Source organism: Ursus maritimus (assembly GCF_017311325.1).
Source record: "Ursus maritimus isolate PB19 chromosome X unlocalized genomic scaffold, ASM1731132v1 scaffold_X1, whole genome shotgun sequence".
In the NCBI taxonomy this organism is placed as follows: domain Eukaryota; kingdom Metazoa; phylum Chordata; class Mammalia; order Carnivora; family Ursidae; genus Ursus; species Ursus maritimus.
In genome coordinates, this window is record NW_024423319.1 from 4,378,182 (window position 1) to 4,390,708 (window position 12,527).

General features: G+C 40.0%; 1 protein-coding gene and 1 pseudogene across 3 annotated transcripts in view; one reads left to right on the forward strand and one right to left on the reverse strand.

Moving 5' to 3' along the window:
* The window catches only part of LOC121104727, a 2,755-nt pseudogene extending 765 nt beyond the window's left edge, over positions 1-1,990 (reverse strand).
* SLC25A14 (solute carrier family 25 member 14) overlaps positions 1-11,302 on the forward strand; it is a 58,942-nt gene extending 47,640 nt beyond the window's left edge. For all 3 annotated transcript variants that reach the window (XM_008701634.2, XM_040627368.1, XM_040627364.1), the window contains 4 exons: positions 2,130-2,254; positions 3,306-3,441; positions 9,811-9,891; positions 10,858-11,302. In XM_008701634.2, the coding sequence (XP_008699856.2) occupies positions 2,130-2,254; positions 3,306-3,441; positions 9,811-9,891; positions 10,858-10,899 (384 nt within the window). In that variant the 3' untranslated portion in view covers positions 10,900-11,302. The remainder of the gene's footprint in view (positions 1-2,129; positions 2,255-3,305; positions 3,442-9,810; positions 9,892-10,857) is intronic.
* Positions 11,303-12,527: the final 1,225 nt, after the last annotated feature.

Consider the following 12,527-nt stretch of genomic DNA (forward strand, 5'->3'; position numbering starts at 1 on the left):
AAGACTGAGTACTGAGAGATATGATTTTAATGATGCCATGTTGCCAGTAAAGTCTTTGTTTCTATAGATTGTGACTTTCTGTTCTGTATCACTCTTGGGGCCTTTTTACTTTTATAGAACCCCCCTTAAAATCTCATGTAGGGCTGGTTTGGTGGTCATGAATTCCTTCAGTTTCTGCTGATTCTGCAAGGTTTTTATTTCTCCATCAATTCTGAATGACAGCCTTGCTGGATAAAGGATCCTTGGCTGCATGTTTTTCTCTGAAAGAGCTTTAAAAATGCCCCCCAACCCTTTCTTTCTTTCCAGGTCTGTGTAGACAGGTCTGACGTAATTCTGATACGTTTGCCTTGGTACGTGAGAAATTTCTTTGCCCTGGCCACTTTCAGTACTGTATCTTTGGATCTAATATTTGCGAAATGCACTGTGACATGACGTGGTGTAGGTTTGTCATGGTTGAACTTCCAGAAGGGGTCCTCTCTGCCTCTTGGACATGGATGTTTGTTTTCCTCGCTAGATTATTGAAGTTTTCAGCTACAATTTGTTCAAATATCTCTTCTAGTCCTCTGTTTTTCTCCACCCCCTCGGGGATGCCGATGATTCTGACATTGGAACGTTTCATTGAGTCAGTAATCTCCCGTAACCTACATTCTTGAGTGTGGATTTTTTTACGTCCAGATTCTATTTTAGCTTTTCTCTGAAAGAGCTTTAAAAATGCCCCCCCAACCCTTTCTCTCTACTAACCCAGTCTTCTACTAACCCATCCTCCAATTTGCCAATTCGTTCTTCTGCCTCATTCACCCTGGCCGTCAGAGCCTCTAGTTTTGACTGCATTTGGCTCATAGAATTTTTAATTTCTGCCAGATTCGCTCTCATTTCCGCGCCCTTAGAGATTCTATATTCTCATTAACATTTTCGTTAATACTTTTTTCAAGTCTACACATCATCTTACCGTTGTTACTCTGAATTCCATTTCTGATAATTTGGTTATATCCATATCCATTAGTTCTGTGGCAGAGGCCACAGACTCATTGTCTTTTCTTTGCTGGGGGGGATTTCTCCTTCTTGTCATTCTGATGAGGAGAGGTTGCGGGGTTGTCCAGAGCCCAAATTATTGCCCGGGACCCAGGCCGTGCACCCTTGTTTTATAGGGTCTTAGGGATGTGGGCTTCTTGATTTTTCAGCCTGCCTCCTGGGGGAGGGGCCTGCTGTGCTGATACTCAGACAACCCTGTTTGGGTAGAGTCTCCGTGTCCCCTGCGAGGGGGGATGGAGATGGGTACACTGTGAGCCGGTATTTCCAGGCTTTTGTTCTCTGGCGGCTTTCCCTGGCGGTTTGCTGTGCCTCTTCTGAGAGTCAGAGTAGCAGTGGCCGAATCTCAGCCTCTGTCTCAGAACAGAGGGATCGCAGACTGTTCTCCACTGATATTCTGGCCACTTAACTCTGTTTCTGTTGGTGCTGCTCAACCCTGCAGCGTCCCGGGATGTGCGCCCCACACCCAGCGTCCCAGCCCTCACTTCCAGGGCCGGCGCGTCTCTGTCCTTTGTGTTTCTAACAGCACCAGCCGCCAGCTGTCCCCGCGCGTTCCAGAGCTCCCAGTGTCAGTCTGGTTCCAGTGAGCACACCGGAGCTCTGGAGCTCCTTTTCAGTCTGGTGACACGCGTTCCCCAGCTCACGGTCTCAGTCTTCTCTCTCGCGGGTGCCGGTCCATGAGTCCGCCCGCTCCCCCGTGCAGGTGGCTACCACTTCCCGGCTCCCAAACGCGGCGGCTTCCTCCCCCTTCTGTTTATCTTCCGATATCTGTGCATGGTTTCACGGGTCCCCGCTTCATACCTCAATACTCAGTGCTGGAGATGTTCATTTGTAGAGATCCAGATGTATCTTCCTGTGTCTCATGGTGATTCCATCGCCTGCCTGTTTTTCCTAAGTCCAATGATTCTATTTTTAGTACAATAAGTGAATTGGATTTTATAAGTGTTCTACCATTAGCCATTGATTTGAAAGGATGACCTCTGTACTTCAGACTTGGATTTTTATGTCACTTTGTAACTTCAAACCTATTTTGTTCACTTTTAGACTTACGTCACTACTTGTGTATTTCTTTGGTGTGTAATATCACTTATGTTTTGCAGGGTGTCGTCCCAACTGCTCAGCGGGCTGCTATCGTTGTGGGCGTAGAGCTACCGGTCTATGATATTACAAAAAAGCACTTAATATTGTCAGGGGTGATGGGAGACACAATTCTAACTCACTTTGTGTAAGTGTGATAGTTTGTACTTATTCCATATTTCCATTATTTTGAGCACAAAAAGCATCTTTCACTGAAGTCCACTTTATCACCAGAACTTTAAGCCTCCAGTACTTGTACAGAGATCCCAGATGCTATGGGTACTTTGGTACTTGGTAGCTGTTACAACAGCTTATCAGGTGTCTATAGGTTTTGCATTTGTTCATATACAGCCTCTATATCTAAACTTATCTGTTATTTGCTTTGGTTAATTTTGGATTAGAAAGCAAACTTTTCTCAATGAGAATCAGAAAAAAGTGAAAATTTATAGGGCCTCTGAAGCAAAACCACAATTTCAGGCTGAAAACTGTTGCTAATCTCCTCCTACATTCTCTTCATCTTACAATTTTTATGACACTTTACTGCTCAAATGCATTTGGTATATGATGCTGTGGTATGAAAACTTTATATGACAAATAGATGCTGTGTGATACAGTCTGCTTAGGAATCTTGCTAGACTTACAAATTGCCCCCCCCAAAAGGCTGAGTTTTGGATGAAAAAATGAAGGGGATAACTTTAAAAAAAAAGATTTATCTGTTCATTATAGAGAGAGAAAGAGATTGAGTGAGTGAGGGGAGGGACAGAGGAAGAGAATCACCAAGAAGACTTCCTGCTGTGCATGGAGCCCCAGGGGCTCGATTCCATAACCCATGATATCATGACCTGAGTGGAAACCAAGACTCAGAAGCTCAACCAATTGAGCCACCCAGGTGCCCCTAAGTATTTTTTTTTAAGATTTTCTTTTAAGATTTTCTTTGTAAGTGAATATGGGGCTCAAACTTAAAACCTGGAGATCAAGAGTTGCATACTCTACTGACTGAGCCGGCCAGGCATCCCAGTGGGGATAACTTTTGAGTGATGTCTCTTTAGGAAATATTTTTCTTTAGATTGTAATGAAAGGGCAAGTGCCAGGTTTTATCTGATGAGTCTGACTCGTACATTTATGCATTTATGTTTGGCTTAATTTCTCTTTAGTCAGGATTGGAAGTGAGGCATCTATCTTAAAGTTTTCACCTTTAGTTCCAGCTTTACATGCGGCTTGGCTGGGGCTCTGGCTTCCAATCCAGTGGATGTGGTTCGAACTCGCATGATGAACCAGAGGGCAATTGTGGGACATGTGGACCTCTACAAGGGTACTTTGGATGGTATTTTAAAGGTATGCACACTGTAGACTTGGTTTGCATTTTTAATTTTCTTTGATGTCTCAGACATTCAGTCCTTATTCTTAGTTGCTATGTATCATTTTGAAGATGGAAGAATCATTATGTATATTTTTAATAGTGTCTCGGAGTAACTCCCAGGTAGAAAAGCTGTCTCCTTGGCAATATAATACACATTGATCCTTAATATTATTATTCCAACTTGAATGCTTGCGACTGTGGGACACTTTTATTGATAGCACCATGTAGAATTATTGATAGAAGAAACTTAACATATCCCACATTTGCCTGCTTCAGACAAGACGGAGACCCTGTAGTAGAAAATCTGGTACTCAATTTCAGTTTAGTATTGTGCTATTGTTCACACTTTGCCTTTGAAAAGTTTCTGCTGTTACGTTTGTAGGAAGCTGAATAGCATAAATGTATTATGTAATCACTGGTGATCATTCTTCTACAAAAAGCAAATTTGCGGATAAAATATAACATTTCCCTGTGGTTTCTCTGCTGCTCTCAGTTTAGTTTAACAACGATTTATTATCTACCAGGCACCATTTTAGTAGATACAGAGAAATTAGAGTATACTGTAGGTGTACAAACAGATAACTAACAAAGCTTGGTAAGTGATAAACTCAGGGACCTATGGGAGGGAATTTTAGTCTAATTTGGAAGTTTAGGATAGGCTCCCTGTAGATGGTGGCATCTTGAATAATTGTAACTCACGTCCATCGAATGCTTTACTGTGTATCAGAAACTGTCCTAATGAGACTTACATATATTCCTTCACTTAATCCTCATCATTACCCCATGAGGTAGACCCTGAAGCTCTAACCTGCCCAAGGTTTCACAGCTAGTGGGATTTCAGCTCAGACCATTTGGCTTTAAACCAGCATTTTTAACTTCTATACTATAGTGCTTTTCTCATGTTGATGGCTAAGGGCTAATTAGGTTAAAAAGGGTATTGAATGCTATGCTGAGGTGCTTGGGCTTTCTTCTTTTTACTTGATGGGTAGCTATTGAAAGATTTTAATCAAGTCAGATTTGTATTTTAGATCACTCTGGCTTTGTAGAGACTGGATCTGAGACAGTGATTCTCAGTCCTCGGTGCACAATTGGAATCACCTGGGGAACTTTCACAGCTCCAGTGTCTACCTTTTAGACCAATGAACTCAGAACTTCTGGGGATAGGACCCAGGTTGAAAATATTTTTAAAACTCCTCAGATGGTTTCAGTGTTCACCTAAGGTTGAAAGTCATTAATCTAAGGGGATAAGCCTGGAGCAGTTGTTCTTAAGACATTAACATGCAACCTAATTACCTGGAGGGCTTATTAAAATGCAGGTGGCTGGCTGGGCCCCCTCAACAGAGGCCCCATCACCAGATTCTGATTCAGTAGGTCTGGAGTAGGACCTGAGAGTTTGCATTTCTAACCAGTTCTCAGGCAATGTTGATGCTGCTAATGTGGGTACTACACTTTGAAAAACACTGACTTAGAGATAGGGAATCTGATTAGAGGGCTTTTATAGTAATCTAAGTTAGAGGCGACGAAGCCTGAACTTGAGCATTGTGGTGGGGATACAGAAGGTGGGATAGAGTTGAGAATAATTTAGTTGATAAAGTCAACAGGATTTGATTGGGTGTGGAGAGGTGTGGGAGAAAGGAGGTGTCAGAGATGACGTACTGGTTTTTTTTTTTTTTTTTTTTTTTTTGGCCATGTGGTGATACTTATTGACAGAGGCATCACAGGAAGAGGAGCAGGTTTTTTGGGAGACAGTACAGTTTTGGACGCTTAGTTTGAAGTGCATGAGGAATACCCAGTGAATCTCTTTGGATATCTTAGTCTTAACTCAGGGGAGAGTTTGAGGGTATAGATAGGAGCCTGGGGAATCAGTAGTGTACAGGTGTTACCTAACTGTGGAGGGGAAGACCAAGGAGAAAAGGTAGAGGAGTTCCCAACTTTTTTGCCTTTCTAGCACACTAGAGTATTATGAACTCCTTCCATTAATACTGATTTACAGAGGAAGTGATTCTCAGACTCTGGGGAGTAGAGTTTGGTAAAAGCCCCTCCTTAATATTTCTTTTTTCTTTCTTTTCTTTTTTTTTTTTTTTGCTCCTCCTTAATATTTCTGATATGCTTATCCTTACACTTGACAATTGTTGGTGTAGGGAGAAAGGTAAGGCCAAGGAAATAACTCTGGGGAATACCAATTGCTAAGGGCTTCGCAGGTGGGGAACCTAAGAAAGACATCAAAGATAACAGTCAAAAGATATGAGGAAACTTAGAAGAGTCATGGAAGTCAAGGGAGTAATGAGTTTCAGGAAGAGATGAATAATTAATGCCAACTGGAATAGAGAGATCCAGTATAAGGACTACAAAATATCTATTGCATTTAATGTGTTCTAGAGGAGGCTTGCTGGATTGGTGTTTGCAAAAGCTAGATTGCATTGAGGAGTGTGTTTAATTATTCATTGAATACAAAAATGTTTAAGTCTTATGTGCCAGGTGCTGTTCTAGTTGGGTGAACAAAAAAGTTTCAGCCTTCATGACACTTCTAATAGAGACAGATAAACATATAGGAATCAAGGTAAGTAGACAAGTGTAAAATACTCTTTCAAGAAGGTCGGTTAAGAGGACATAGAAGGCACAATAATAGAGTAATAGGTAGCATTTAGTGAATGCTTATTATGTGCCACACACCGTGGTATATCCTTAATTCACAGCAACCCTATGGAGTAGGTACGTTTTCCATTTTTATAAACAAGGGAACTCAGGTCAGAGTGGCTAAATATTTACCCAAGATTACACACCTAATAAGTGGCAGGTCTGAGACTTAAACCAGAGTCTGTTTGATTCCAAAGCTTATTCTTACAACCACCATGTTGTGTTGTATTGGCAGAAACATATTTTCATATTGGCAGTAACCTTTACTTATATTTACTCATTCACTTACTTGCTGTTAAAATTCTTTATAATGACTGCTCTATATTGCCATTATATATAATCACATCATGCTTTATTTTTTCATCGGTAAGAGTCCCAGAGCACTTGGTAAATGGAGTTATGCATTCATCTCTGACATAGAAACAAACAGTAGCAAATCTTATCCTGTCACCTCTATCTTAAAACCCTTGAATGGCCTCTTGTTGACCCAAGTCTCTATATGATTTGGCTCCTTTTTCCTTCTACAGCTTTATTGCTGCTACCTTTATTCTACATTCCAGATGGACTGTACAATTTCTACTGGTAGACTTTCTTTCATTCCCAAATTTTCATCTATGCCACATGTTTTGTTAGATGCCGCCACCCCAGCCTAAATATCCTTTTCACTTGGCTAGCTCCTATTCATTCTTCAGATCTCATTACGTTTTCATAAAGGCCTTCCCTGAGTGTTGAACTAGGTTATGTGTATGTAGTTTCTTGTACTTGCTCTGTCAACATTTATTGTATTTTTAAGACATCTTTTTTGAGAACTAATTTACATATCATAAAATTTACCTATACACAGTTGCTTTTGGTATATTCATAGATATGTATGACCACAGTTGATTTTAGAACATTTTCATGAATTCAAAAAGAAACTTTGTACCCTTTAGTTATCACCCCCCTTTTCCCTCCCTCTTAGTCCTAAGATACCACTAATCTACTTTCTGTCTCTGTAGATTTGTCTATTCTGGATATCTCATATAAATGGAATCATAGGATATGTGACCTTTTTGACTGGCTCCTTTCATTTACCATAATGTTTCAAGGCTCATTCATGTTGTAGTGTGTATCAGTGTGTTTTTCCTTTTTATGGCTGGATAATATTCCATTGTATGATTATATCACATTTATTTACACTTGTTACATTTTATTGTAATTGCTTTTAATGTCTGTCTGCCCCCTAGACTGTAAGTTCCGTGAAGACTGGGCTATGTGCATTGTAATCACTTTATCCACAGCAAATTATTTATTGAATGGATGCATAACTTTACAAAGTAGCCTGTTGTCTCTGTTATCTACAGAAGTTCTTGTTTGTTTTCACACAACTGCCTGAAGCCAAAAAGTGGGCCTTCCAGTCCTAATGTTCTGAAGGAGTTGGTCACTGTTTTGGAGCTTTTTAAAGATTCATATGGCTCATGGGAGTGTTAGAGACCCTCACTGTGTTTGTATGTTCATTTACTCAACAAATATTCATTTAGGTGCTTATTGGGAACTTTCTTGTGGCAGACCGTGTTAGGTGTTGGGGGTATAATAGTGAACAAGACAAACATAGTCCCTGTTGTCCTGGGGACCACATTCTAGTTGAGGGAGACAGACAATAAACACACAATAATATAATTTCAGGTAAAAGTAAATGAAACAGTGGCTTGGTAATGATAGCAGGGAACTACTTTAGCTAGGCTAGCCAGGAAAAGGCTGTGATGAGGTGACATTTGAGCAGAGGTCTGAATGATGAGAAGGTGGCCACATGAAAATCTGAGAGAAAAACGTTTCATAAAGAGGGAACAGATACAAAGGCCCTGAGTTGGGAATGAATTGGATATGTTCAAGGGTTAAAAAGGAGGCTAGTGTGGCTGAGTATGGTGAATGAAGGAGAGAGTATCAGGAAATGAAACTGGAGAGACCGGCAGAGGCTGAATCATGTAGGATCCTACAGGTCATCGAAGAAAATGTGCAATTAGAATGAAATCCACAGGGAAGCCATTGGAGAGCATCAGGCAGGAAAGCGACACTATTTATAATTAAATATATAAATTAACTCTATTATATTGGATTGTATCTCTAAAGTCCCTTGGCATTTTAGCAGTCTGATTCTAGGTTATCTGCATCTGGGCTTTATAAAATTTGGCTGAATTTCACAATTTTCCAACATTCATTTTGGTCTGAGACCTTCAGCATTTGCTGGTAATCCATTGGGGGAAGCATATTACCACTCTGTTTCTATGAAAAGTGCCCTTATTCTGTTACTGTTGGCTCAAAAAAGTGGTTAGTAAAGATAATGATCTCGAGTATTCTTAATCTAAAGGATGGGATAGGGGATATTTATAAATTTGGATTCTCATATTACTGTCTTATCCAAATAATATCCATTTTTTAGTATAGTGGTGGATTTTACTTCACCAGTGGAAGGGCAGAATAACATTTTCAATGACCCAGTGCCTTACATACAGGAGTTACTTAATAGATATTTTAAAACAGTCTGTCCACTAAATAGGAACTGTTTTTGTCGGCTGAATTCAACATACGCCACCAGTTTATGACCTTTGGTATGCATAATTTGTCATTTAATTTTGATAACCACTCAGTGGGTGTGTGTAGGACTCCCACTGTATAAAACAGGAAACCTAAACTCCAAGCAATTCACATTGTTCCTCATGTAATCCTGAAAGCATTTACATGAGGTAGTCCATGTTTCTGATGAAACAGAAGGATAGTGACTTGTCCACCTCCCTATTCCCTTACCCTACTTCCATTTTCCTACTAGCATTTTTCATTTCTGAATATAATATGTATCAATCCATGTATTTGTTTGTCAGCTCTGCTAGAGCATACACTCCATGAGGGCAGGGACTGTATAAGTTCTCTCTTCCTGTATAACAGATCCCTCCAAAACTCAGTGCCTTAAAACAGCAAACATTTATTTCGCAGTTTCATGGTTCAGGAATTCAGAAGCAACCTAGCTGAGTGATTTCAGCTTAGATTCTCTCATGAGATTGTGGTCAGATGTCAAGCTAGGGCTGCAGCCATCTGAGGGCTTGGCTGAAGCTGGGGTATCTGCTTCAAAGATCACTCACGTGGCTATTAGCAGGAAGCCTTCTTTTCTCACCAGTTGGGCCTCTCCTCATGAATGACAGCTGGCTTTGTCTACTGTGAACAATTCAAGAGAGAAAAAGAAGCAGAAGCCTTTTAGATATAAAACATCTTTTACAACATGGAGGTGACAGACTATTGCTGTATTCTCTTGGTGACACAGCCCTCTCCTGGGGTGTTGTGGGAGGGGTTACACAAGGGTATGAATAACTGGCAGTGGCTTTCATTGGGGTCATCTTGGAGGCTGGCTACCACAGGTACTTCTCTGGTTTACTATAATAGTAGTAATATTACTACTAATAATATTACTATAATAGTAATAATAGTAAACCAGAGAAAAGTATAGTAAACATCAAGAAAGAGCACCTTGCATATGGAAGGTGCTTAAATATTTGTTGAATGAGTAGGTAGATTTAGAGAACATATGAATTCAAAATGTTTGTCTTTAGAAAAACAGCATTCACGGAGCCGTAAGTTGTTGGAGAGGGACATAGAAGAGGAGTACTAAAATAAAAGTATAATTGTCAGATGTAAATAGTTAGAGGAATTCACTCTATTTTTATTATGTTCCTCAGATGTGGAAACATGAGGGATTTTTTGCACTCTATAAAGGATTTTGGCCAAACTGGCTTCGACTTGGACCCTGGAACATCATTGTATCCTTTTAGAATATGAGAATGAAAGCAGATGCTTCAAGCTCCCAGGTAATTCTAGGCTGTGGGAAGGAAAAATAGATTATCGACACCTTTAGGCATGTGAGAAACTCAAGCATTCTAATTGTGACCATTGAGGATGGAACTAAGTAGAGAAATGATTTCTAGCTGGAGTGTAGTACAAACTAAAGGCAGCAGAAAAGAGACACCAAAATTTCTTCTTTAAAATAAAACAAGTACAACCAAATCTGGAAGGGGTTATGAAGTTTTTGGAAACCCTGTTGGGATTTGCCCAAGGAAAGTACATGCTGAGGTGGTCCATATTTCCTACTCCTAACTATAGGAACAAAATAACTGGGGAAATAATGAGGTAGAAAACGCTATCAGAGCAAAGGAATCCAGGCCAAGTAGGGCTCTTTCCTCATGGGTGAATCACCTTTCTTTAGCTGTGTTTGAGTGCCTCCTCTCTGCAGAGAGATGAATTGGATATTATGTGTAGTTTGTGTGTATAGTGGTGAGTATTGCAGGGTTGAAAAGTAATTCCTTGCCTTTGTGGAGACTATAGGTTGAGGGAGATAGTATCTCTTCTCCCTCCTTGGGATTGATCCTATCACCTAAAGTCTGTAGCAATTACTCTTAGCATTGTGTTATATGTTGTCATTAATGTTCTTTGGGGTGTGGTGGTGTGTGTGTGTGTGTGTGTGTGTGTGTGGCCTGTTTGCTCCTGAAGACGATAAGTATGTTAGTTTTAATCTGTTTTTATTGCTACATGCCAAATCATAATGGGGACGTGGTGGACACTCAGCACATGCTTGACTTGCCAGGTATTGTTTTTAAAAATACTTAAGCAAGTGCAACTCAGAAGTGCACAGACTAAATACCTCAATGTAAGAGAATGCAATGCACAATTTTAGAACTTGGTTAGGTTTTCACTATCAATCCAGTAATCTTCCATGACTTACTCTTCAGTTTTTTATTACATACGAGCAGCTCAAGAGGCTTCAAATCTAAGGACTAAATTATATGTGAGCCAAGCCCTGCTGACCTTTCTACTCTTTTCCCTTTTTCCGTGTTCTAATGTATTTTGACAAAGTTGTGTTTACTGAACCACTGGTCTCCTGGGAGCCTCCTGATGGAAGAACTATAGGATGGTTCAAAATTGTTCATGTGTTTGTGTTACCATGTTAACTTTTCCCTGAGAGGAAGTGTTAACATTGAGACTCTGGCCCCAGATTGGTATCTTCTATGAAGATGGATACTGATGGATGACATTCAACATGGCCTTCTTTTCAAATGTTGGTTAAATGTAGTTGGTTAGCCCCTGACTTGGGCTAGATCAGAAGGCATAGGCCAGGGCATTTACTGCTATGTATGTTTCAGACCTCGGTTCTCATTAAAGTATTTATTGGCAGAATCACTTTGGCTTTGTTTTCATTTACTACTTTCTCCTTTGCCAGTTATTTAAGTTACATTTTCCAGAAAGTGATAAAGGTTACTATGAAAATGAGTCTAAACTCTGAAAGCACATTTATGGGAATAGACAAAGTGCATTGTGTTTTCCCACTGCCACTCGTTGTCATAATGCTACTTACTTGTAAACATCTGGTAAACGATTCTTTACTAAGCATGAATAAACAAAGAAGTGGCTCATTTGGAAGTTTCTACAGATAAAATGTGAAAAGAGGCTTCGAATAGAACCTTGTGTCCAGGGTTCTAATTGTCTTATAGGCAAAAAGTTCTGGCTACTTTTTTGTCCTAGAACAGTGCCTAGCACATTGTAGGCACTCAAATATTTGTGGATGGAACTAGAGGGTACTGGGTATTATGCTAAGCGAAATAAATCAGTCAGAGAAAGACAATTATATGATCTCACTCATGTAGCATAATTTAAGAAACAAAACAGAGGATCATAGTGGAAGGGAGGGAAAAATAAGATGAAATAAGAGAAGGAGACAAACCATAAGAGACTTTTAATCATAGGAAACACACTCATATGTGGAATATAAGAAACAGTGCAGAGGATGATAGGGTAGGGGAGGGAAAACTGAGTGGGAAGTCATCAGAGAGGGAGACAAACCATAAGAGACTCTTTAACTATAGGAAATAAACTGAGGATATTAATAATAGAAAAAAGGAAATAAACAGGGTTGCTGGAGGGGAGGTGGGTGGGGGTATGGGGTAATTGGGTGGTGTGACATTAAGGAGGGCATGTGATATGATGAGCACTGGGTGTTACATGCAACTGATGAATCATTGAACACTACATCTGAAACTAATGATGTACTATATGTTGGCTAACTGAATTTAAATAAAAGTTAAAATTTAAAAAAATCACAGGAAACATACTGAGGGTTACTGGAGGGGAGGGTTATTGGAGGGGAGGGGAAGGTTGCTGGATGGGGTGGCCGGGTGGTGGGCACTGGGGAGGGCGAGTGATGTGAGCACTGGGTATTATATAAGACTGATGGATGGCCAAACTCTACCTCTGAAACTGGTAATGCACCGTATGCTAATTAATCAAATTTACATTTAAAAAATTAAAAAACATTTGTGGAATGAGTAGTTTAGCTCATCTTTATTCATTGATTTGTTCAACAAACATTTATTGTGTGTATATTATGTCCTAGATGCTGGGAATA